The 27,595-nt window shown below is 37.6% G+C and overlaps 1 protein-coding gene across 2 annotated transcripts; it reads left to right on the top strand.

The window, feature by feature from the left end:
• The first annotated feature begins 196 nt into the window (after nucleotides 1–196).
• Nucleotides 197–26,243, top strand: ERI1 (exoribonuclease 1). Of its 2 annotated transcripts, none has more exons than XM_049631663.1 (7): nucleotides 197–474; nucleotides 4,852–5,030; nucleotides 7,351–7,561; nucleotides 11,297–11,380; nucleotides 12,681–12,790; nucleotides 14,723–14,837; nucleotides 25,076–26,243. In XM_049631663.1, the coding sequence occupies exons 1-7, from the start codon at nucleotides 367–369 to the stop codon at nucleotides 25,316–25,318; spliced, it is 1,050 nt and encodes a 349-aa protein (XP_049487620.1). In that variant the 5' UTR covers nucleotides 197–366; the 3' UTR covers nucleotides 25,319–26,243. The 2 variants fall into 2 exon arrangements, with proteins under 2 accessions (XP_049487620.1, XP_049487621.1); XM_049631664.1 differs by lacking the exon at nucleotides 197–474 and adding an exon at nucleotides 2,833–3,071 and having other exon boundaries at nucleotides 25,076–25,335.
• Nucleotides 26,244–27,595: the final 1,352 nt, after the last annotated feature.

Below are 27,595 nucleotides of genomic sequence, written 5' to 3'. Positions count from 1 at the left end.
GGATCTTGTATCCTGGCGGTATTCTTTAGTGACTGGTGTAGACTGGCGTAACGGCAACGGGACACCTTGCCGCGCAGCGACGTCTGACTAGTAGCCTCCCGCGCGCGCCTCGCTCGCCTCCTTCCTCCCTCTCCCATCGGCAGAGGCGCTAGCGTTCCGCGCGCGCCCGCCCACCGCGCCTGCGCGGCGTGTGGACGCCACACGCTCCCGGAAGTGGGAGGTGTCCGCTCGAGTTTGTGTGGCCGCCGCCGCGGGAACGCGAGCCCGGTAATTTTTCAACGGAGAAAGGCGAGGCTTTCGGGCTTGGCCGAGTGAGAGTGAGCGAGTGTCGGGCTCCGGCAGCTCTCTCCTTACGTGACAGCCGGCATGGAGCATGAGCGGAGCAAACAGCCTGGCAGCGAGGCCGTGGCTCCCGCGCGGCTGGAGTCGCCCCGGTCCGAGTGTGGGGAGGAGCCGCGGAACCCGAATCCTGAGGTGAGTCCGCCGCTCCCGTTCGTCGGTGCCCGGCCCTTCCGGACTCCCGCGCCCCTGCCTTCTAGGCTGTTCCGCAGAAACGTCAGCCTTTCGACTCCCAACCCCGGCCGCTCCCCCTGTTCCCATCCCCGGCGCCTTTCCTCGGGTTGGTTGTCTCCAACCCCCCTGTCGCCCGAATTTATCCTCTGGCAATGTGATGTGAGGAAATAGTCAAGACGAGAAGTGTGTGAACTGTGGTTTTAGAAGTTCTGGGGGGGAATTCTGCTCTAAATACTCAGGGCACGCTGTTGCTGTAGTCATTCTGTCTAGCCCTTTTAGGTAGGTTATGTTTTTAAAACTCGCACCATACGCTCTAGGCGTGTCATTTCTAGGACCCGAAGTCCATTACCCGCCCCCCGCCCCCCAGCCTTAACGGAGGGTGATTGCGCCTATTATCGGAGCTTTTTGCCCATTTGCTACCATTTCATATAGATATTCTACACGACCGCTTTTCGTAGTGATTTTGACAACTCACTGGTAGAACCCCGTACGGAGCAGAACTGTAAAGGCGGTCTCAAAACTTCCTTGTTCATCTCATTTGGCAGGTATACATTATTGGTGACTAGCGCTGCAGATTGTAAATAATCCTAATGCTGAAGTTGGCCCATTTCATTTGAGTAACGTATGTTGAGCACTTCATAGAGTGGGTACTTGCACGAGGCTTCCTTGCTCTTAACTCTTCCATCAACAGCCAGTTCTCCAAATAGCAGCTAGAATGATCTTTCAGTGACATGAATCTGATGTGTTTTTCCCCAGCTGAGTCTTCAGTTGGCTGCCCGGCAGGACCCGGCTCCTGCCTCCGTTGCTGACTTCTTCCCTTTTGCTGTCACAGCCCTTAGCTTCATGGGTTCTTTTATGGTGGATAGTCTTTCTTCTTAAGGATCTCTGATGCTCCCTTTGTTCTGCACGACCTTCTTTTGGGTTTTTTGCATAGCTGTCCCATTCCCCTTAAGATACACACTCCGAAAGGCCTTGGATGCTGTCTCTCTCTAACGAACCTCTTTTCCACCCACCTCCCTCTTCAGGCTGAGATGCTGTCAATAACATCGGCATGTAAGTTGGCTTCAAAATAATTGGATGTACTTCAGTATATTTTGAAAGTCTTCAAACTTTGAGATATAGCAACATAAGACTTAGGTCTGTGTTCCAAATTGGTTTTAGTGACTCATAGTTGTTAAAAACTTATTGTTGATACTATTTTTTTTTAATGTTTATTTATTTTTGAGAGAGAGAGAGAGAGAGAGACAGAGCGTGAGCAGGGGAGGAGAAGAGAGAGAGGGAGACACGGAATCCGAAGCAGGCTCCAGGCTCTGAGCTGTCAGCACACAGCCCGATGCGGGGCTCGAACTCATGAACTGTGAGATCATGGTCTGAGTGGAAGTTGGCCACTTAAACCGACTGAGCCACCCAGGCGCCCTGTATTGTTGGATACTATTAACAGTTTTGTTTTGTTTTCCTGTCTCAGGCAAGCAAAGTATTTTGTTGGAACATTGCTAAATCCATTTTCATTATTCCTAATGTCAGTTGTTTTTGTAAACTGATAGGTATTACATTTTCACATTTTTAACCAAGTAGGTACACCTTTCATCAGAACTCTTCTTTTGGAAGAATTTTAATCAGGCTAAATTATACTTCTAAGGTTTTTTTGTTTTTTGTTGTTGTTGTTTTTTTTTTTTTAGCGTGTAGTTGCGGAGGCTGTTTGTTTCGTAGGTAACACAGTTTTTTTGGCAATCATATATGAAAACATTTCCAAAATTACTATTTTCAGAATATTCTTGCTACAGAGAAAAGTTTCTTTTGATAAGCAGTTATCTTTTTATCTCACTGTTAAAACCTTTTCTTTCATGTTGAAATAACAAGTTGTGTTGAAAGGAAAACCTTTTAAGTTTCAAGCTATTAATCCCTTTCTCATCACAGAAAATGACAGCAATTTTGGAATACCTGTCTTGCAAAAGAAAATATGTAACTCAACTTTAAGTTCAAAAGCGTGGTAAGATAGTAAGCCTCTTTTTGGTATAAAAGTTTTTCATAGTCACTTCCCATACTGTATATGTTCTCTTATTTGAGATCATATAAATTGTACAGTCATTTATTTGGATACAGAAAAATTGCAGAAGGTCACAATACTGTGAAAATGAATATTCCTCTCCATAATATGGAATCTGCCCACACTTTTCTCATTATATGTCTGGTACTTTATGTGACCTGTGACAGGTGGACATAGACATTGGGGAGAATGTCATTGTCAATCTATTGTTTAGTAAAATAATTATGCATTTTACTAGATTTATAGTACATGCGGGTTTTTAATATTTTCTTTTTACTCCTTAGTGGGTTGACTTGAGCAACCTTCTTCAGAAACCATTAGTGTAGACCTTAAATTTGGGAGCAGACACTGATCACTGAGAACCAGACCTTCACGTGCCCTGAGCTTCATTGAAAGAGCTGGAGTTGGACCTGGGAGAGGAAGCAGATCTTCCTTTACAGAAATCATGATTTACAGCAGATTTAAGAGACCTTAGTGTTATTTTGGGTAATTTTTGTAGCTGCAGTTTTAGGTAAGAATTAAGCAAGTGAATCAGAGAGAGGACTTAGCCAAAGAATAAATTTGCTTAAATTGACTGAGCCATCTGTTTTGGTAGACAAACTGTTACTCATTGTTGACCTAAATTTTAACCCGACTGAAGATGGAGTTTAAAATTCACCGTAAGTTTAAAGACAAAGGATAAATTATCCTGATTAAATTCTAGCAATAAAGTAGCCAGGTATTGTAAATTTAATGTATTATTGAAAACTAATTACTTCCATAGCTTTAGTAAAGTTTTTTAACCATTTGTCAACAAGGAATTTCAATATAGTTATTCTTCAGTATATGGACAATTTACACATTGGGATTTCTGATCTCTTCCTCTGAAGACATAGGAATAATTCTTGAGTGCTCTAGCACAGTACCTAGCATTACATTTCTAGTAAATGTGTGTTGTATTAAACACACATTTGAGAGCTTTGAGCGAGAAATAGTCCCTGAACGTTTAGGATTAGTGCTAAGTCAGGGAATTTGGCCTGTCCATGGTTATCCCCTCTTAATCTGTAATTAGTTCTTATGGGGACAATGTAGTAAATTATGACTAAATTAACAGACTAATATGGATTAATGCTAAGTACCAAAGTTTTTTTTTTTAATTAATTTTATTTTCTTGTTACTGAGTGTTTTGTTTTGTTTTTTTTTTTTAACGTTTATTCATTTTTGAGAGAGAGAGTGCAGGGTGGGACAGGAGTGGGGGGAAACCACCGCAGGGCTTGAACCCACGAACCATGAGATCATGACCTGAGTTGAACTCAGATGCTCAACTGACTGAGCCATTCAGGCACCCCAGTACCAAAGTCTTCTTGAAAATTCTGGAGCATACCTAATATTTGTAACATTGCATGTGGAAAATTGTTAACTTATAAATGGAACTTTGAAACTTGGCATATTAATAACTTTGGACTACCTGTGGAGTGATTACAATTGAGTTCAGTTTTTTCTTAACACAGAGTTTGACTTAAGGAGAGGAAAGATTTATGATACACTAACTGTAGTTCTCCTGAATAATTGGTATATATGTGGGTTTGGGAAATTGTGTGTTTTGAAGCTGAATACATTTCCTTCTTTGCTTGGGGTTCTAAGAGATTATGAACTAGGTTTCTGTATAGTCCCTTTTGTTTTTATATTGGTCAATTCTGTTAACTTAGTGAAATGAAGTGAGGTTAAAAAATTCTGAGGATGTCACTGACTTATACATGCACAATGTTGTAAAAGTTCTTTTAAAAATTGGTTTGTTTAGAAATTTTAGAATGTTTGTGAAAAGGTCTGTTCTGTAGTCTATGATGGTAATAAAGTTCCCATTAATAGCCATGGTGGTATGGTAGGTGGTATGGTGTTGGGAGCCTGATACACATAATCTCATTTAATCTTTATAATAACCTTGTTTAAATACTGTTTACCATTACCAAATACCAGATGCGACTTGGAATAGTTATTATTCTTTATTTTATAGATAAGGAAACTGAAGATCAGAGGCTAGTAAGTATTCAAGGTCATGCTGCTAGTAAATGGTCAGCTGGGTCTCTGTAGTGAAGTGCTCCCAGCACTGGTGCTATTTTTATTTAGCTTCATTTCTTTTAAGAAATCTCATGACTCAGAAGAGAGCAGGGTAACTCGTATTGGAAACATGTCTTCTTTCTATGCACTTTTTGTTGAACACGTAGTAATGAATAGGCCTCAGGAGTTTGAATCTTTAAGATGTTTGTATTAATTATAAGCTTATCTATATGTATATATATTTTTTTTGGTAGAAAAAGCAACAATGTAGATTTGATGTCCAAGAAACCAAAGGATCTAAGTTCATTACCTCCAGTGCAAGTGATTTCAGTGACCCAGTTTACAAAGAGATTGCTATTACGAATGGATGCATTAATAGAATGAGTAAGGAAGAACTCAGAGCTAAGCTTTCAGAATTCAAGCTTGAAACCAGGTAATTAATAACTTTTTAAAAATACAGAAGTAGTATATGCTTATCCTAGAAAATCTTGAATACACTGAAGAATTAGCCAATCATCTGTAATCCTACCATAAAGAGATAACCATTATTAACAATTCACATAGTAGCTACAATTTTCATTCTTATAAGTGAATCTTTATGTGCACCTTTGATTATTTATGGCAGTGTCTTGGCCAGTAGGCTAAGAGTGCTGAGTTGACAACCGTGAGTATTTTGACAGTCTACCTACCAGCAATGTACAGAAGTAGCTATTTTATTGTACTAAATATATTTAAAATTTTTTTAGTTGCTCATTTGGTTGATGGTTAATTACATCTTACTGAGATTGGATATGTATATATATATATATATTTTATTTTGTCCACTTGTGTTATTTTTATAAAGAGGGTTTCTTTGAAACCAAGTAATTTAAAAAAATTATTCACCTATCAGGAAATATGTTTTTTTCTGTTTTAGCTTTTAAAAATATGCAGAATGATAGCATGCATTGTATTGAACTGGATATTGAATGAGAAAACAATGCAGCTTAGCCAACTCTGTGTGTGTGTGTGTGTGTGTGTGTGTGTATGTATGTATGTGTGTGTATCTTCTGTGAAGTGTATACACTCTCTGTGTTTAGTAAATTTTTGCAAAACAAATCACTTTATGTTGACTTGGAGCTTGGAGTAGGAATGAATGACCTTTGGAATGCAGAATTTTGATAGTTAATTGTCAGCATCAAGAAAAGAATGGACTGCATGCAGTAGGTGAAAATGGTTATTGTTTCTGGGTCCTCATTATCCTTTTTTTCTTATAAGCAATATTTATCCTCTGTTTTAAAGTTAATTTATTTTTTTGAGAGTGAGATAGAGCATGAGTTGGGGAGGGGCAGAGAGAGAAGAAGAGCGAGGATCCCAATCAGGCTCTGCACCATCAGTACAGAGCCAGACGCAGGGCATGAATCCACGAACTGTGAGATCATGACCTGAGCCAAGATCAAGAAATACTCAGGTGCTCCCATTTTGGTAATTTAGAAAATCTCAAGCAAATAAACATATTAAAACATTCTGTCTTAAAACAACAAACTGGTTAATTATCAATATTCTCATGAATAGGATTCTTTTTCAGTGGTAGTTTGGGAAGGAAAGTAAAAGGTTAAATTAAAAAAAAATTTTTAACATATTTATTTTTGAGAGACAGAGACAGAGTGTAAGCGGGGAAGGGACAGAGAGAGAGAGAGAGAGACCCAGAATCCGAAGCTGGCTCTAGGCTCTGAGCTGTCAGCACAGAGCCCGACATGGGGCTGGAACCCATGAATTGTGAGATGATGACCTGAGCCTAAGTCAGAGACTCAACTGACTGAGGGCCCCCGGGTGCCCCTAAAATTTTTTTTTTAATAGTTATTAGTGATGTGTCGAAAATACCTTAGTTGTCACTGCACACTGGCTACAGTTTAGGTCCTTTTATTTTTACTGCCATTTTGTATTTGTAAACCATTAATAGGACTCAAACAGTAACACTGAAGGAAGTCTGAGCACTAGTCATGACTTTTAATTTTTAGAAGTGAAGTACATACTGTTTGAAGTACATGACCACCATTACCAATGATTGTTATCTACTTAGAACAATCTTTTCTCCACCCACTATTTGTAGAACATGTATTTTGAAAATATCTGTAATCTTCTAAATAAAATTCTATCCATGGTAGATTAAGAAACCTGCTTCCAATTAAGAACCTATTGAGTATGGCTGTTCTTCTGGACATGGTTTACACTAGGGTATCTTCCAAATGAGTTTTCCTAGCTAGTAGACATTCAACTTTATATGCAAGGCTCATAATGCTTTCTTATTCATATGGGTATTTTAGTTGTCTAACCTATAAAAACCAAAAAGAAAGATAACATAAATATTCCATTTACCTGAATTTTCTTACTCTGAAATTTGTGTTTGGCCTGTAGAATAGTTCAACATTAATTTCAGTTGTTGTATTATGTATATCATTTTGGTATAAGGCAGTATGGCTATATAGGCAGTGTATGCTAACAAGGTGTATGGCTTGAAATACCGGTATAGGAGAAATGCTCTTATGTACTACAAAAATGAAAAGTTACTTCTGAAGGAAAATATTCTGTGTTACATTTGATTTTAATTCTCTGCTAACTTAGCCTTAAGTCTTGCTTTCTTTACATTTATTCTAGTTAATATTTGCTAAATTATGCTGTGACTGCCAGTTCAGTCCTTTGCCAGCAGGTAAGAGTTCAGATTTTTGATTGTAAAACTCATCTAAGAGTTAATTTTCTTTTTCTTTCCTTAGAGGAGTAAAGGATGTGCTAAAGAAAAGGCTGAAAAACTATTACAAGAAGCAGAAGCTGATGATGAAAGAGGGCAATTGTGCTGACAGTTACTATGACTACATTTGTATCATTGATTTTGAAGCCACTTGTGAAGAGGGTAACCCACCTGAGTTTATACATGAAATAATTGAATTTCCTGTGGTTTTACTGAATACCCATACCTTAGAAATAGTAAGTGAATTGTTACATTTTGATTTTTCATTTTTAGCTGCAGCTATTCTGGTGTTCTCTAGTAGAGCAGGGATCTCATTTGCTATTTTTTTTTTAAATTTTTTTTTTTAACGTTTATTTATTTTTGAGACAGAGAGAGACAGAGCATGAACGGGGGAGGGTCAGAGAGAGGGAGACACAGAATCTGAAACAGGCTCCAGGCTCTGAGCTGTCAGCACAGAGCCCGATGTGGGGCTCGAACTCACGGACCGCGACATCATGCCCTGAGCCGAAGTCGTTCGCTCAACCGACTGAGCCACCCAGGCGCCCCTCATTTGCTATTTTAAAGCTAGAATTAGAATTTAAAAGTGGGCTGTTGGCTCTTGTTGTGTACTATGTATCAGCTTGATTAATAGAAAAGCTGTAATGAAATAATTTCAGAGGCTACTTCTCTCCTTTTCCAGGAGCTAAAATTACATTGTTTTTTTTGTTTGGTTAGAACACATATCTGGCTGGACATCAGAATCTCTTAGGGAGTTAAAAAAAAATGCCTGGCCCTCATCCCAGAGATTCTCATTTAGTTGTTCTGTGGTGGGGCCCCTGACATCAGCATGTTTTTAAAGCTTCTCAGTTGACATGCAGTCAGGATTAAGAACCACAGCTGTGGACTCCTATAGGCTCTGATCTCTAAAAATGGCAAATTACAGAAATTGCCTTTCAACTTAGAACTGGCCGTCTTTCTGGTGAAAAGTTTAGGGACATATGGCACTCGTAACCTTGGCTTTGAGCTATATAATATGTTGGCTCTGTACTATTGGTTGTCACTGTCCTATTGGTTCTGGAAGTCGGAAGAAGTTCTCCAAAACACTACTATTTGCCTTGTAAAATCTGAGCAAACATATCATAACATCTCATCTATCTAAAAGTTACTTCTCTTCCATCACCAGTAGCCACCAAAACGTTGGGAGCAAGTATAAAAGGCTTGTGTATAAAAATGCATACATTTTTTTCTTAGTGTTATTCAGAATCTCTTTTAGTTATAATCAGCCTGTTTATATAATTTCCTTGCCCAAGGAAGATGGAAGTCCGTAAATTAAAAGGAAAAATGACCGCTACGACTGTAATAATCTTGCATAACTCACTGGATTCCACTTTTTCTTTCTTACTCAAATTTACTGCTCTAGGCTTTCTCTTCCCTCATTGAGACATTAATGACTTACTGCTTTTTACTGTATTGTTCCCGTCACATACGGATATGTTATTTTTCACACCATAAAAAGCTTTTACTAGATTCCACTTCCCTGCCAGCTACCCCATTTCTTTGTTCTTTTCTGGTAAGTATCTCTGAGAAAGTTAGGTACTGCTGTTTCCTCCCATTCTCTCTTAAACTCCCACCACTGTGGGTTTAAGTTAGGTCTTCAATCCTATCCCTCCACTAGCATCATTTGTTAGTGTCATCTCTGACTCTCATCTAAATGCTGGTATAATTGACCACTCTGTCCTTGAAATATTTGCTGCAGGTGACTGCCAGTACACCTCATTCTCTTAATTCGTCTCCATCCTCATTGGGCTCCCTTCCAGTTTCCCTTGCTGGTTCCTTCTTTTCTTCATAGCTCCTAATATTGGATGCCCCAGGGTTCAATCCTAGGTCCTGTTCTCCCTACAGATCCTCTCCCCTAATCCCATCTACTTTCAAAGCTTTTAGAAATTGTCTGTATGCTAATGACTCCCAACTGTTTATTTTCAACCTGGACATCAATCCCAAATCCAGGCAGCTTATTTAATATCTCTGCTTGGACATTTAAACAGACCTCTTAACATGTCCCAAAGTGAATTTACTCTCCACCTGTTGTGTGTTCAGCTTTCCCTAGCTTGAGTGATGGCAATTCTTATTTACTCAGTTCAGAAACCTTGGAATCATCCTGGACTCCTCTGTTTCTTCCCATCACACATCCAGATGAACTCCGGTTTGCTCTGCCTTCAAAATTCATCCAGAACCCAGCCACTTAACTGCATTCCTGTGACTCTAGTCTGAGCCCCAATAATTTCTTGTCTGGATTTACTGCATTCACCATCGAACTTGTCTCTGTTTCTGTCCTTGTCTCCTAAAGCAAGTCTCAACATAGTGTGCGGAGTGATCCTTATAAAATAGAAGCCATTTTCCTTCTTTGGCTCTTTCCCATCTTCCCTTCAGTGGCTCTTCTTTTAACTCAGAAAAAAGCCATATTCCTTAACATGATCTGGCCTCTCACCACCTCTGATCATGCCATATTGACCTGCTTGCTGTTTCTCAGAGATACCAGGCATGTTCCACCCCCTCACCTCCAGGGCTTTAGTTCTAATTCCTTTCTTCCAGAAGTCTTGCTGTTTATTCCTCCCTCCTACACTCCCTCTCTTCTTTCCAGTCCTTCCTTGATTCTCACCTTCTGCATAAAGGTGATGATCTATTTAATAGTCTAGCTGAAACCATCCTCCACACCCAATTTTTCTGATCCTGCTTATCTGCTCTACTTTAATTTTTAATTCCCCTTATCATTTGATAACTTACTATGTAATCTGCTTAAGTGGTTGCTAAATATTTGCTCATCGAGTGCATAATTGTCTGGTAATCATTCTGATAGAAGTGAATGAAGTTTTTTATTAATGGTATATTTGATACTACCTGCTTGTATTGAGAAGGGAAGTTGCAGCATATTTTTGAAAGATTTTCATTGAAAATTATGAAAATATTGATACTTAAAAGGATAGAGCCTTCATTTATCTGAGAAATTCAGTTAAGTGGACTTTTTCTTTCTGCAATGCATTTGGTAAGTAAAGAGCATCTAACTTTTAAAGTTCAGACATTCTTTGCTGTTGTTGAATGTTGCTCTTTGACAAGAGTTAACCTTTACAACTCATTGGCTTAATGTACTAATGTGAAGAAAGAATTTATTAGGAAATGGAACATTTTTCTTAATTTTTTGAGTCTTCTGTCACACAAAAAAAGTCTTTGTATCTACCTAGTATTAGCGATTGCTGCCTTTAGGCTTCAAAATTGTCCTTAAGTTTTAAAAGTGACTTAGCATGTTCTTGTTTAGGGAGGCAGTGTTGGGCTAGAGGAGAAAGCGCTTGGAGGTCTGAGCTTAATGGTAACAGTACCGGCCTTGTGAGCTCACAGACTTGTTGGGAGCAGATGAGAAGGCAAGCATGAGAGCTTCTCAAAGAGGATAAAAATGGCTACAAAAATATAGTATTCTTGCTCTTTAAACTACTACATCTCATGTAGTTCAATTTTGATTATTAGATTTCAGTTTAATGGAATCAACATAAAAATAAAGACTATTCAAGAGTAAATGAGAGAGCAGTAATCTAGAACTAATTTATTATAACTAAAGATTGGCATTTTTTTCAAAGAGTTTACTATTATTTAAAAAGCTGGTAGCATCTTGAAGTTGAGGTTGCATTATTAAGCTTTACAGTTTCAAATAGTACAAACAAAATTATCAACATTTTGCTTCTCAAGATAATGTGTAAACTGGCTTGAAGGCTTGCTTTCAGATACTTGTTTTATCTTAAAAAAATTTAAACTATGAAGCATAGTCAAAATTAGAGTGCTTTGGGAGTAGAGAATTCTCCTGAAATGGTTAAAATTCTAGAAAGGGTTATGTCATAAGCACCTATAAAATTATAGTCTCCTGTGGCTTAATATTTCATGTACCTTGTGTCTTGTATCTGAAGTCATAGAAAATACTTTAACTTGCTCTCCTTTCCTTGTAGGAAGATACATTTCAGCAGTATGTGAGACCGGAGATTAACACCCAACTTTCTGATTTCTGCATCAGCCTAACTGGAATTACTCAGGTTCTAATTCTGTGTTCTTTTTTCTAGAGTTTGAAAGAGGTTCTGAAATTAGGGTTGTATTTCATAGTTTAAAAAATTATTATAAACAACGTACTTACTTGATAAAGATTTTCTATATTATAATATGAAAAAAGTAGGAAAGCAAATTTTATACCTGGTAAAATCTTTCTAGCCTTTCCTCTTGAGGACTGGCAATGATGAATCTAAAGGTTTAATTTTTTTGATCATTGGTAGAATAATTGTTACCATGCTGGACTTGGAAGTTTTAAAATGTATCTGTTTATAACCTGACCTTCTATATAGGTTAATGTTTTATTAGGTCTCTGATCTTTTTATTGTGTTGTAATGTGTTAGGGCCTTTGTTTAGTTAGTTCCCTTATTCATTTACTCATTCACTCAACAAGTATTTGAGTGCTTCCTGTAGTATTTGCCAAGGTACCTGGGACACAGAGATAGTTAAGTCAGTCTCCTCAGGTCACTCGACAGTCTGTATTCAGGAGGACAGACAGACTAAACCAGTGAGTGGTGACAATATTGTTAAGACTAATGAGCAAGTCGTTGTTTTATCAGGGTAGTATGGGCATCTTATGACAGAGGGAATGGAGGGCTGTCCTGTGCCAGACTTCCTCAAGTTAGTGAACTTGGGCTGAATCATGATAGGTCAATAGGCAGGAAAGAATGGCTGGGCATTTCACGTGTGCATGGTAGGACTGTCAGTAGTTGGGGATGGTCAGGTGTGCATGAGCTAGTAAGAAAGTGGTCAAAAATACAGCTAAAGTGGTAGAAAATACAGCTACAGTGGTAGGCGAGGGAGGCCAGGTCATGAAGAGTCTTGTGTGTCTTTTTATCCTGAAAGCCTTGGGGAACGTTTGCAGGATTTTAAGTACAGAAGTGATGTGACGATCAACTGAGGAAGCTCAGTCTGGCAGCGGTGTGTTATCTGTTGTAGAAAGATCTGAGCTTTGAGATAGGGAGACCGTGTTGGAGGGCTGTGGCTTGTAGCTGGGAGATTTCCCTTTTCTCCACTCCGGAGAATTAGTCAGCCACTAGGTTGAGGCCTTAAAAAAAGGAGAACCACTGGGGATGATCTTAAATCTTCATTTGGGGAGGATTGTAAACAATCTTTAATTATCTTAAAAATGCAATGTTAGGTGGATCTCAGCCAAGGAAATCACGTAGAGTTTAAAATATCATAGATGAGACTTTCTCTTACTGTTCCTTTCTCTTCAACGTTTGTGTCTATTTGTAGGACTACATGTAGCTACTCTGATTTTTATATATTTTACTTTTATATCCTCAGGATCAGGTAGACAGAGCTGATACCTTCCCTCAGGTACTAAAAAAAGTAATTGACTGGATGAAATCGAAGGAGTTAGGAACAAAGTATAAATATTGCATATTGACAGATGGGTGAGTATTTAGCAAAATTATCTTTTGTAATTTCCTTTTTAAAGATAAAAGATGTTCGTGTTCATTTAACGTTCAGAATAACCACAAAAAGTATTATTTACTGATAGTTCTGGGGTCTCCCACAAGAGACCATATTTTTCTTCTCACATTCTTATTTCTACTTAAACTTTGAATCCTAGGGACCAAAGAGAGGAGGGAAAGCAATGGTAACAGTCTAATCCAGGACTAGAAGACTAGGGAAGGATAAGTGTTAATGTGTAAAACTAAAATGACCTTTTTATCATGACACTTCCTTGCTCAAAGAAGTCCCAAATTTTCAGTCTGGCTTTCAAGCCAGACCTGAAGCCTGTGTATCCTAATCCACCTGCCATTCTTTTCCACTGTGGTCATGCTGGCCCATGAACCATATGGTGTGTCCTTTGTGCACTTTTTCATGCTTTTCTTCTACTAGAAGGCTCTCTTCCTTTACTGCTTTATTAAGCCCTTCTGTTTTACTACGCATACTTCAACTCATACTGATTTTTGGTTTTTTGGATATCTCATAGGCTTTATATATGTACCATTTGTGTTGGCATCTAAATATTCTGATAGACTTAAACTTTATTTATGTAAGACTTACGTGTGCAAGGTGATTAAAAATCCTTTCAGGGTAAGGACTTGGGCTACTTGATATAATCTTCCATAATGCTTACTGTAGTCTGAACTCAAAATTTTGTGTGCTCAAAAAGCATTTGTTAGATGAAAAATTTAGAGGGAAGATCAGAAAGATTAAAACAAGGATTACAGGCATTGTGCCAAGGCAGCTCCTAAAGGATAGTGCTATTAAGATTGAAGAAGAAAGTCCTAATCGACTTCTGTTTCAAACTGTGGACAGATTGCACACTAAAATGGAGATGTCACTTACATAAAGGGTTTAGTGACCCTTACATAGGAAAAAAGCACTGAGTGTAGTCACATTATAATTGTGTTTAAAAGTAGAAATTTGGGAAAATGTTGATGGACCTCTTTAGAAATCTGTTGATTTTGAATGTGAATGAGCAGTGTGCCTGCCAAAGTATATAGGTGTTTTTGTCATAACACAGTATGTGTGATTCTGTAAAAACCTCACATTCTGGGACATAGCTCATACCTCCAGAAATAATTTGGACCACGCAGGCAAGCAGTTCACATTAAGTGGAAGTTGCCTCAGAGGATATTACAAATGCACAGAAGCAATAGGATCCTGGGGACAAGCACTCGTTTTTAATTTTTTAATAATATACTTGAAAGTACTGTTGGCAGTACAGCAGCTGAGTTGAGAGTTTTTTCTTTCCTGCTGAAGGTTATAATTTCTACAGCTATTGTCCCGATTCCTTTTTTCCTAGGAAAAACCATGTACAAACCAACACAACGTCCATATTGTACAATCAGTATTTTCCTACTTAACTACATAAGTTGATTAGTGTTGTAGAAACATATGCTGTAACACAACAAATTGTATTCTAACCCCTGAATAGCTACTTTCTTCTCTTTGAAATATTTTGTTCATTTGTTTTGTTTCAAAGCGCACCCTCAAAGAACTTCCTAATATGATAAACTTGCCATTAAAAGTAAGCTTAGCAGAATTATTTTTGGCTTATGAAAAAATAATTAGCAACATAGAAGTCTGCCCAAGTAATCAGAACCATGAAAATGGTCATGATGAGCCTAGTAAGAATTAGTCAGTTTGTGAGAAAAATTTAATATACCTGACTTGTACTTTTCTTTGTTTTTTTAAAGTTTATTTTTGAAGTAGTATTTTGGAGGTAGAGAGGTTAATTTTGTAAGTTTGATATATGTGAATATCAGCAAGAAAGGGGATGTGTAAATCAAAAACAAATAGAATGATTTTACTTGTAAGAACAGTATGGTATTTATTTCATTGTTTTTCACCCCTGTTTTTGATTTTACAAGTTCGTGGGATATGAGTAAGTTCCTGAATATTCAGTGCCGGCTAAGCAGGCTCAAATATCCTCCTTTTGCTAAAAAGTGGATCAATATTCGAAAGTCATATGGGAACTTTTACAAGGTAAAAATTTTCATTTTATTGATTATATTGCTCTTGATAAACTTATTACATTTTGCATGTACATCACATTGTGATTTACTTGGTGCTTTTCACAGGAAAAGGCAATATACCTATGTTACTTACTATCTAAACATGAATATGATCATGATCTTATGAATTTAGAAAGTTGAGCTGTTTTTCTTTAAATCTATTACCATTATTTGAATAGGTTAATTGTATATACATGCTCTTCAGTAACAGAGGTTTGAAACTATAGGGGTATTTAATGTGTGAATTGTTTGTGGAACAAATGCTCCCCACTGAATTTTAATTTTATCAGAGTTAATGCATAGGTGTAGTGTAAATTTTTAAAAGTAGTATTACAAGGCTTATGACAAGTGGCAGTCATCCACTCTGGCCCTTACCGGCACTGGTTCCTATTCTCCTAAGGCAGACAATTTCAACTTTTTGTAGCTCTTTCTTCCAATATTTACCTTCATACTTTTAAATGATAGGTTAATGCTATTTGTTGAATTTTCGGTTTGAGGTATCTCTTGAGTTCCTGCAATGGAAGATGAAGATTTAGCTCTGTGAAAAAGCCACAGTACCTGCATGTCCTTCCCCTCTGTGTGTCTTCCTAATCAGTTACATTATCTTTGTAATCAAATTATTCCTAGGTGCTTCTGTTCTTGTAACACTAGAGACTTCACAACTTCTCCCCAGATTTAACAAGTGCCTCCTTCAGTCGTTATCCTATTACTTTCCATTCAAACTGTAGACTGCTCCCCAGTACTCAGAACACTCAGGTGCCCTCCAGTGTTCGTTTTCTTTCTCTCTCTCTCTCTCTCTCTCCCTCTCTCTCTCTCTCTCTCTCCCTCTCTCTCCCTCTCTCTCCCCCCCTCCCTCCCTCCCTCTCTCCCCCTCCCTCCCTCCCTCCTTTTTCCTTGGAGATTACCTGCCTGGAACTTTTAATCCTGTTCTAATTTGAACTTTTTGTTTTTCAGGCTTTTTCTAAAATCATCCTAGGAGATTTTTCTTTTTCTTTGCTTCTCTATCACATGTAAGACCTTGTGCTGTCTTCTTTCTTCCTTTACAACCTCATTTTGATGAAGCACATCCTAGTTTCATGAGAAAAGGCGCTTTCCCTTAAAAACATTTTTTGTGGTTTTGACATTTTTTAAAGCTGACAAGTGTACATACAGAAGAGTGGAGTTTTTTTTAAAGTGAAATCCCTTGTAACTTCCGCTCACTCAACCCCTTTTCTTCTTCCCAGAGCCCCTACCCCACAGCCCATACTTTCATGGAAATCATTTTCTTGTTTTTCCTTACAGTTTTACTGTTTATATGTACATCCGTTATACTTTTGCCTGTTTTTGAACATGTTTTAGCATTGTGCTGGCTGTATTGTTCATTTTGCTTTTTTCCCCGGCATTATGTTTGAGATTCATCGATGTCATGTATGTAGCTGTTGTTAACTTTATTGCCATGTAGAATTTCATTGTATGAATATCAGGAGTTTGTTTATCTGCTCTATTTGACTGGTCATTTGGGGTTTTTATGAACAGTGGTGCTATAAACATTCTTACGCATGTCTTCTGGGGCTTCTTTGCGCTCATTTCTCTAGGGTATAAACCTACGAGTAGGATTGCTTGTTGTAGGATATGTGCATCATTGATGTTAGGTAATGCAAAAATAGTTTTCTGAGGGGGTTGTACCAATTTGCACTCTCCCCAGAAGAGTAGATGAGTTCATAATTGCTCCACGTCTTTGCCAGCATCTGGTGTTGCCAGACATTTTAAGTGTTTATAAATCTGGTGGATGTGGGATGCCGTCTCATTAAGGTCCTAATATGCATTTGTTTAATTGCTTCTCAGGTTGAGCTTGTTTTCCTATGATTATTAGCCATTTGAATTTATTTTGTAAAGTTCCTGTTTAAATCTTCCCATTTAAAAAAATTGAGTAATCTGGGGCGCCTGAGTGGCTCAGTCAGTTGAGCATCCGACTTCAGGTCATGATCTCGTGATTTGTGGGTTCAAGCCCCACATTCTGCTCTGTGCTGACAGCTTGGAGCCTGGAGCCTGCTTCAGATTCTGTGTCTCCCTCTCTCTCTCTTCCCCTCCCCCACTCACCTGCACGCCCTCTCAAAAATAAACATTAAAAATTGGGTAGTTCTTCTGTAACTGTAGATTATAAATTGTGGTTGTGTATAGATATTTATTTTGGATACTAGTCCTTTGATTATATTTGGTGTTTTTTTACTTCTTTGTGAATTTAGCTTTTCACTCATTTTATGATTTTTCAAAAAAACTTTTTTTTATGGAAAATTACAAATGTATACAAAAGTTGACAGGTATAATGAACCCTCGTTACCCAGTTTGAATAGTTATAATCTCATGGCCAACCTTGTTTCATCTGTATCTTCACCTGCTTACCCCTTTCCTTACTCTATTGAAGCAGATCTCAAACTTTATTTTCATTTGATCTGTAAACATGTTGTTATGTAATTCCAAAAAATAAGGAATTCTTTTGAAAAGCATAACCACCATACCATTATCACACAGAAAAACCAACAGGAATTCCTTAATGTTCTCAAATAGTCATAAATATCATAGTTTTCTTTTTAAATTTAATTAGCTTTTTAAATTGAAACATAGTCGATATCGATGTTATATTAGTTTCAGGTGTACAACATAGTGATCGGATAGTTCAGTACATCACCCCCTACTCACCATGATCCGTGTTACCATCTGCTAGCATACAGGCTTATTACAGTGGTATTGACTGGTCCCCGTGCCGTGCATTTCATCCCTGTGACTTCCTTTATGCTTGGGAGTTGGTACCTCTTAGTCTTCTTCACCTTATTTTTTTCTTCTACTTTTTGTGTTTTGAATCAGAATAAGGTCCACACATTTATAGTTGGTTGACATGTCTCTTAAATTTTTTAATCTCTAATTAAATTCCTTTTCCACCTGTTTTTCTAACAATTGTTTTATTTTGTTTTTAAGAAACAACCATTTGTCCTGTAGGTTTTCCCACTGTCTGCATTTTGCTAATGTGATAATTCAAATGTGTCTCTATGCTCTGTGTTTTATGTAAATCTGTAGGGTCTTGGTCATCTTTAGGCCCTTTTTTTTTTTTTTTTGCTGTACCTCAGGTGACAATGCATTCTTATATTAGGACATCTTTGTCAAACCTTTATTTATTCCAAGGATAATTATTAATAATTTAATAATTAATTAAGCCATAACATAATTTTTAAGTCTGCATAAAAATATCTATTGTTCACAATACATTAGAGTGTTCAGAAAGTTGCAGATATATTAAGGCAATAACATTGCCAGTGCTCTTTTTTTTTTTTTTTTTAAGTTTATCTTTGAGAAATAGAGACAGAGTGGGAGAGGGGCAGAGAGACACACACAGAATCTGAAATAGGTTCCAGGCTCTGCGCTGTCAGCACAGAGCCTGATGCGGGGCTTGAACTCATATGCTGTGAGATTATGACCTGAGCTTAAGTCAGAGGACCAACCGAGTGAACCACCCAGGCTCCCCACTCTTTTCTTTTTAATACATTTTTTAAAGTTTATTTATTAATTTTGAGGCAGGGGAAGGGGCAGAGACAGAGGGAGAGAGAATCCCAAGCAGGCTCTGTGCTGTCACCACAGAGCCAAACGCTGGGCTCGAACTCATGACTGTGAGATCATGGTCTCAGCTGAAATCAAGAATCAGATGCTTAAGCAACTGAGCCATCTAGGCACCCAACCAGTGCTCTTTTGAGTACAGAATAATATTTCTTTGTGAATCTGTATATGTTGACCAGTTTATTAGGCTGCTCTTTTCTATGTGGATTTCTTCTGTTCATAAATTTATTGACTGTGATGCCAATTAGTGTAAGTTGAGGAAACTTAACATTTATCTTTTTAAAATGTTTCCTTCTCTGCCGTCACCCCCCCCCCCCCCCGGCAATATCCAAGCAGGCCTAAAAGTCTTAGCACAAATTTTTACTATATAGGAGTCTAACAATGTATGGTCTTTGGCAAGTACAAAGTATTCTTTTTTCCACGGGCACCTGGGTGGCTCAGTTGGTTAAGTGTCTGACTCTTGGTTTCGGCTCAGGTCATGATCTCATGGTTTATGAGTTCAAGCCCTGACTCAGACTCTTTGCGGACAGTGCATAGCCTGCTTGGGATTCTCCCTCTCTCTCTCTGTCCCTCCCCCGCATGTGTGCTCTTTCTCCCTCTCTCTCAAAGTAAATAAACTTAACAAAAAAAACAAGTATTCTTTTTTTTTTCTTTTAAAACCAAAAATTACTCTTTATCCAGCCTTTCTTAGGAGTGGAGATAGATAGATCTCTAAATTTGAGATTAATCTCTTTCCTTTTCATAAATTAAAAAATTCGTGGGGCGCCTGGGTGACGCAGTCGGTTAAGCGTCCGACTTCAGCCAGGTGACGATCTCGCGGTCCGTGAGTTCGAGCCCCGCGTCAGGCTCTGGGCTGATGGCTCGGAGCCTGGAGCCTGTTTCCGATTCTGTGTCTCCCTCTCTCTCTGCCCCTCCCCCGTTCATGCTCTGTCTCTCTCTGACCCAAAAATAAAAAAATAAAAAACGTTGAAAAAAAAAAAATTAAAAAAAAAAAAATTCGTAAGGCAAACATAATACTTTTCTGTTTAATAACTAGCTGAAACTTAAAGTGGGTTTGAGTTTTCTATGAGTAGGCTGAAACAATACGGATACAAATACAGCCTACAGACACAATTTTATACAAGATTTTGGAAAATAAAAAAGCTTATTTCTGCGTGGCATGATCAGACTCAAGTGTAGGTTTAACTCAAAAATATGCAGACATGTTAGTTTTTAATTTCTTTTCTAGTTCTTTATACACATTAAATGTCATTTTTGAAATAAAAGGATGAAGCACATTGGTAAGGTGATAGCTGTTTGTTTTCGTTCTTTTGTTTTTGTCTTTCTTTTTCCTGTACAAATACTCAGTTCTGGTTAGGATTTGAGACAAGCTTGCATGGATTTCGTATTCCACTGAAATGAGACAGCTTCTGCGCTCGCTCTTCATATTGTAAAATAAGAAGAGGTTTATTACTCACACATATAAAAGGTTGAAAGCTGCAGTGAAATATTCATTGCTTTTCTGTGAATGACTGGACCCTCTTCTTTGGCAGAAATCCACAACTATTCTTTTTTTCTTTTTAAATTTATTTTAGAGAGAGAGAGCACAAGCAGGGGACGGACAGAGAGAGAGGGAGAGAGAGAATCCCAAGCAGGCTCCTCACTGTCAGCACAGAGCCCGACTCAGAGGTTCAGTCTCACAAACTGCAAGATCACGACCTGAGCCAAAATCAAGAGTTAGACGCTTAACCAACTGAGCCACCCAGGCGCCCCTAAATCCATGACTATTCTAAAGGCAGATCAGTAAATCTCTTCTCTAGTGTACAGTCAGACTGTACATTACAAAGCTCTTTTCAAAGTGAAGTTCTGTGGCTGAGCATAAGATTCTAAGAAAGGGTTTTTTACCTAGTCACCCTCTGGTGTTGAAAGGGAGGAAAAATACTGTCTAATTTTCTACAATTTGTCCAGATGGCTTACATTAAGTCTTGAGACTTGCTAATAGCTTTTCTCACTGTCAAGCCTAAGCAAAAGTGTGAACATTGGCAGTTTTTTTGCAATATGATTTTCCCAAAGATTCACTTTTCCTTGAAATCCAAGAATCTTACCACTTGAAGTTAAGGGTTTTCTCCAGGGTCTTATCTTGTTGAATTAGTTTATGTGATGAAAATGTCTAGGCTAGTTTCTGCAGCTCTTCTGCAAACCAGTCAGCAATTTCTGGCCTACCACTTTCCTGCCATTCACCTTCCAAGTCCGTCACCGTGCTGAGAACTTCTTGCCAGGCCAGAGAATGCATGAGGTTTATGTGCTCTTTACCCAGGTTCTCACACAGCTCTTCAGTTTTAGACAGGATTGAGTGAATTGGCCCTTGTTTAATAGAGCTGATAATTTTTTTTGGCACAATCCCTGATTTTTCATGTTACCTCTGATTTATTTTGTGGTAAAATAGGCATAGCATAACAATATGCACCATTCTGACCATTTTAACTGTACAGTTTAGTGAAGGATGGACATTCATATTGTCATGCAGCCATCACCACCATCCATTTGCAGAACTTTTTCATCTTCCAAAACAGAAACTCTATACTTTTTAAACAGTGACTCCCTGTTGCCCCTTCCTCCAGCCCCTGGCAGCCACCATGCCACTTTCTCTGTGAATTGTACCGCTCTAGGTACCTCATATAAGGGAATCTTCTGGTATTTGTTTTTTTTGTGACGGGCATATTGCACTTAGTGTAATGTCTTCAAGGTTCGTGTGTGCTGTGGTAGGTGTCAGAATTTCCTTCCTTTGTAAAGCTACGTGATAATTCCATTGTTTGAGAAGTTCTTTCCTTTTGAAGGCTGAATAATATTTCATTATATTTTTAGACCACATTTTGTTTATCCATTCATCTGTTGATGGACAGTTGGGTTGCCTCCACCTTCCGGCCATTGTGAATAATGCTCCAGTGAACATGCAGGTGCAAATAACGGAGTCCCCGCTTTCAGTTCTTTGGGTGTATACCTAGAAGTGGAATTAGATCATACAGAAATTCTATGTTTAATTTTTTGAGGACTCCCAAATGGTTTTCCGTAGTGGCTGCCCCATTTTACATTGTCACCAGCAATGCACAGGGGTTTCAGTTTTTCTGTATCCTTGCCAGCACTTATTTTCCATTTTCTTTTTTTCTCTTTTTTATGTTTTTTATGTTCTGAGGCAGGGGATATAGAGAGAGTGTGCACGCTCCATTGGGAGAGGGCTAGAGAGTGGGGGGTGGAGGGTGGAGGGTGGAGTGGGGGGTGGGGGCAGAGGATCCAAAGTGCGCTCTATGCTGACAACACAGAGCCCGACAGAGGGCTCGAACTCACAAACCCTGAGATCATGACCTGAGCCAAAGTCTGACACTTAACCAAATGAGCCACCCAGGCACCCCTCTTTTTATATTTTTAAATGATGGCTATGTAATGGGTATGAAGTGGTATCTCACTGTGGTTTTGATTTGTATTTCCAGAATGATTAGTGATGTTGAGCAGTTTTTCATGTGCTTATTGGCCAATTGTATGTCTTTGGAGAAATGTCTGTATAAGTCTTTTTGCTCATTTTGAAATCGTGTAATTTTTTTTTTTATTGTTGAGTTTTAGGAATTATTTGTATATTCTGGATATTAATCCTTTTTCAGATCTATGATTTCCAAATATTTTCTTCCATTCTGTGGGTTGTCTTTTGCTATTGATAGTGTGTCCTTTTATATACGAAAGTTTTAAATTTTTATGAAGTCCAGTTTATCGAGTTTTTCTTTTGTTGCCTCTGCTTTTGGGTGTCATATCCAAGAAACCATTGCCAAATCCAATGTCATGTAACTTTTCCCTTAGGTTTTCTTAGAATTTTGTAGTTCTGACTCTTTCTTAGGTTTAGTCTTTGATCCATTTTGAGTTAATATTTTGCTAGTGACTATACTGAATTTGTAGATTGTGTTAAGTATTTCTGATTATTTAGCAATGTTAAATCTTTCAATTTATGAACATGTCTCCCCATTTAATGTATGTTGTCTTTAATTTCTTTCAGCAACATTTTGTAATTTTCAATATACAAGTCTTTCACTTCTTTGGTTAAACTTTTTAATTTATTTTTTGCTACTGAAATGGAATTTTTTTCTTAATATCCTTTTTGGATTGTTCATTATTGTATAGAAATACAACTGATTTTTTAAGTTTATTTATTTTGAGAGAGAGAGAGAGCACGTGCAGGCATGAGCAGGGGAGAGGGAGAGGGAGAGAGAGAATCCCAAGCTGACAGCGCAGAGCCCTGTGCAGGACTCGAACTCACGAACCGTGAGATAATGACTGAAATCCTGAGTCAGACACTTAACTGTCTGGGCCCCCTGGGCTCCATGCAACTGATTTTTTGTGTGCTGGTTTTGTATCCTGTGACTTTGCTGTCTTTGCTTATTCTGACAGTTTTTTGGTGGAATCTTCAGAATTTTCTAAATAAAAGATCACGACACTTGCAAACATAGATAACTTTTTCCTTTCCAGTGGAGATGCCTTTTATTTTTTTTTTGCCTACTTATTCTGGTTAGAACTTCTGATACTGTTTTGAATGGGGAAAGTGGGCATCCTTATCTTGTTCCTGATCTTAGAGGGAGAGCTTTTGGTCTTTTCACCATTGAATATAATGTTCACTGTAAATTTTTTATATATGGACTTTGTTATTTTGAGGTAGATTTCTTCTCTTCCTACTTTGTTGAGAGTTTTCATCATGAAAGGGTGTTTAATTTTAACAAATGCTTTTTCTGCATCAATTGAGATGATTATGTGTTTCTTTTTTCCCTTCATTCTGTTAGTGTGGTTTGTTACATTGGTTGATTTTTGTATGTTGAACCATCCTTGCTTTCTAAGACTAAATCCCACTTGTTCATGGTGTATAATCCATTTAATATGCTGCTCAATTTGGTTTGCTGGTATTGTTGAGGATTTTTGCATCAGTATTTATAAGGGATATTGATCTGTAGTTTTCTTGTAGTGTCTTTGTCTGGCCTCCATATCAGGATAATGCTAACCTCATCAAGTGATTTAGGAAGTGTTCCCTCTTCGGTTTTTTGCAAGAGTTAGAGAAGGATCAGTGTTAATACTTCTTTAAATGTTTTTTAGAATCCACCAGTGAAGCCATCTGGTCCTGGGCTTCTCTTGGTTGGGAGGTTTTTGATTACCAATTCTGTCATCCTCCTTACTTATTGTAGGTCTGTTCAGATTTTCTGTTCCTTAACAATTCAGTCTTGGTGGGTTGTGTGTCTAGGGATAGTCCATTTCACCTAAGTTGTTCAGTGTGTTGGAAAAATTATTTTTGGAAGCACATTTTCTAGGTGATATTTAGTGAAAGGACCAGAAGGTGGTAATTCCAGCTAAGGATAATTAATGATGTTTATCATGGTTCTTTTATATCATTTACTTTGTGATTCTCCTAATAACCCAGTGAGTAAACAGGATAACTGTTAGTCTTATTTTATTTTTTAAAGTTTATTTTTGAGGGAGAGAGAACACACACGTGAGTGGGGGAGGGGCAGAGAGAGGGAGCAAGAATCACAAGCAGGCTCCACGCTCATCACCTAGCCCAACCTGGGGTTTGATCTCACGATTGTGAGATCCTGACTGACCTGAGTGAAATCAAGAGTCAGGTGCCTGACTGAGCCACCCAGGTGCCCCTACTCTTATTTTACAGATAAAGAAGCTGAAGCCCCAAGATGTTTAGGTGACATAGCTATACAGACTACACAATGTAAAACTTAACAGATCTTCCCAGTAGTGATATACAGAAGGTAGAATGGTGCTTCTCAAAAGTGGAGGGGCATATTGAAATTTGGGGTGTGAGATTTTTATATTTATCAAATATTTAAATAAATTTAAATATTTATATTTAAGTAGGTTGAAAAGTATCACATGATAATGTCTTTCATTCTTGATCTTCATCATTGTTTTTTTAAGTTTATTTTTGAGAGAGACGGAGACAACGTGAGTGGGGGAGAGGGAGAGAGAGAATCCCAAGCAGGCTCCGTGTGGCCAACACAGAGCCCCATGTGGGGCTCAAACTCACAAAACCACAAAATCATGACCTGAGCCAAAACCAAGTCAGACACTCAACTGGCTGAGCTCCCCAGCCGCCCTGATCTTTATTGTCTTTAGTCATAGAAAGGCTAGATTTTTTTCAGTGTATCCACTGAAGGAGTCTATCAAGTAAAATAACACATTATGGTAAAATACCATACAAAAGAATGTTTGAGTTCAAATGGTAGAGCTTTAACTTAGATGTCTAAAACGATACATTTCTCCACCTCCGCCCCCCTCCCCAGGGAATGAATGAATGAATGAATGAATGAGTGAATAAATAAATAAATAAATAAATAAAACAATACATTTTCTTTCATAAATGATTTGTCAAATTACAAAACTAGATTCTTTAGATGTCTTGAGGATTCTGTCTGTTTATATGTATTTTCATCTATAACTTCATTTTTTTAAGCTCTGAAGGTTTGAATTATTTGCTCCATTTAACCAAGAGTATTTGCCCTTTGCCTAACTTTAACTATTACTGTTAATTTTCAATTTCTTATTTTTCACAGTGATTTATAGAATACTAAAGAATTATTTACTAAGCTATTTATTTTTCAGGTTCCTAGAAGCCAAACCAAATTAACAATAATGCTTGAAAAGCTAGGAATGGATTATGATGGGAGGCCTCACAGTGGTCTTGACGACTCTAAGAACATTGCCCGAATAGCAGTTCGAATGCTTCAAGATGGATGTGAACTCCGAATTAATGAGAAAATGCATGCAGGACAGCTAATGAGTGTGTCTTCCTCGTTGCCAATAGAGGGCACTCCAGCTCCACAAATGCCACATTCTAGAAAATAACAACATTTTTGCCCTTTGCCCATGGATCATTCACTCTAACTGGAGTTGCTACAAAGAGGTAGCAGATGAATACTTATTGAATTAGTCATGCAGTGCAAAATTTGAGCACCTTAAACATTTAAACTCTTACTACAGTTACAGTTATATATAAATGTATGTGAACAGATTCTGTGGAGAGGGCGTATTGAATTTTTTTGTCACCAGCACTTTTAATATGAGCAGTATTTGTTACACAGTAACAGTTCCTGCTTAGAAGTGAATTTTGTAATTTAAGGTGTCCAAGATGTGTCCCTTTTGGTTTTAAAATGCGAACGCTTTATTGGCTCTTCCCTTGAATGTCCTATCTTACTGATATTAAAATATATAATGTATTTCTACATTAACATCATTAGATCAAGTCATTTCTTACAGTGCAGAAAAGATTGGAAGGCCTTATCTAGCCTTTGGGTTTTAAGAATATCCTAGTCCTTTTGATTTTTGAAATCTGTATGTGAAGTTCACCTGTGCATAGTGAATTTCATAAGGTACTTGGTACACATACCTGCCCACATTTCTTTTCAGTTTATAATTGGAAGACTTGTGTGTTAGACTATAGGGCCTTCTTAAAAGTTCAGTTACTGGTGAGATTAATGGAAAGTCAGAGGAAAATACCATTTAAAAGAGTTTAAGGGCTGTACCTCAAACTTTGTAACATATAAACATATCAGTGGGTTTTTCTTAACTTGGTTTTTTGGTTCCCCTCCCTCTTGTGACATATATCTGCCCTAATTCTTAAATCTAAAAGACCATGCTTTGAAATAGACTAAAAATAAGGGTCACCACTTAATTTTGCATTTGTATTCAACACTATGAGTAAGGTTAATAAAGTCAAATAATGGTTTTTAACATCTTATGTTTTTATTAAAAGTTGATTTTACATAGTGAGTACCACTGTTAATTCTTAACTAATTCTAAAAACGTAAGTGTGTTCATGGGGTTGAAAAAGCAACTTTTATCTCGAAGCTAAAAATGTTTTCTGAATTGAATTTCCCCCTATAGCTTTCATGGAACAATTTACTTCTTTTCTTTTACTTTCTATTAGTAATTATGATGCCACTTTATTTTAATGATTTACATATTAATTAAATGAATTTTGTAGAGGCTTCCAATACTGGTGATTGGAAAAAAGGAGGCATTTTTCTCAGTCTGAGAATTGTCTCCAGAAAACTATAGAAGGAATGAGAATTCTGCCTTTGAGTAGTAGTTAGAATAACAAGTGGATTAACAAGGCATAAGGGAATATGATGTCCTTAGACACACTGATATGGGTTATAGTAAAAGAAGGAAATGTAGATGTTTTAGATTTATGCTGTAAACTTTGAGGATGAAGTGGATATATGCTGACATTTTTGTGAATCCCAAGTAGTGCCATATAACATACCATAAAGAATTACTGAAAATTTCCAAGAATTTCCTTCGTACCTTGCTGAGTTACAGGGCCAGGGCAGAGTAGTAGAGAATAGCAAATCACTATTGAGATGTGAATGCCAGGAGGTCCACTGGCACATATTTTAGGTGATTTTTTCCACATAGCCACCTTACTGTAGAATTCAAATTTCATGTCATAGCAAAACCATAATTATCTTTTGCCAGCTTCTGTTGCTCATCAACAGCTGAAATCGCAATTGGGAAATCTGAGAATGGTGAAGAAACATTACTCTCTTGTTTTGTTTTTAAATTTTTTTAAGCTTTATTTATTTGGAGAGAGAGAACATGAGCAGGGGAGGTACAGAGGGAGGGAGAGAATGACATAGGGGCTCAAACTCACAAACTGTGAGATATGACCTGAGCCGAAATCAAGAGTCGGACGGTTAACTGACTGAGCCACCCAGGCGCCCCTGTTTGTTTTTAAGTCAGACTTCTAATTTCTTTGTCAATTTTTCTTTTTTTGTAAAATAACCCAAGTACTGGCAAACTTGTATTTCTTTTTAAGACCTTTAGCACTATAAACTCTCAATATCCCTTTGGCTTAGTCTGATATTTTATTTGGTGATGCTTTACTTTTCTCATTTTTTAAAACTATTGAGGAATAATTGGCAAATGTAAGTGTATATATGTAAAGTGTAGGTGTGATGATTTGATAAACATTGTGGAATGATTACCAAGATCACATCACCTCATATAGTGAACTTTTTGTTGTTTTTGGTGAGAATGTTTAAGGTCTACGCTCAGAAACTTAAAAAAAAATTTTTTTTTAAATGTTTACTCATTTTTGAGAGAGAGAGAAACAGAGCATGA

Source organism: Panthera uncia, chromosome B1, assembly GCF_023721935.1.
Source record: "Panthera uncia isolate 11264 chromosome B1, Puncia_PCG_1.0, whole genome shotgun sequence".
In the NCBI taxonomy this organism is placed as follows: domain Eukaryota; kingdom Metazoa; phylum Chordata; class Mammalia; order Carnivora; family Felidae; genus Panthera; species Panthera uncia.
The sequence above is the reverse complement of the archived record's forward strand: the minus strand, read 5'-3'. Positions and strand labels throughout refer to the sequence as shown.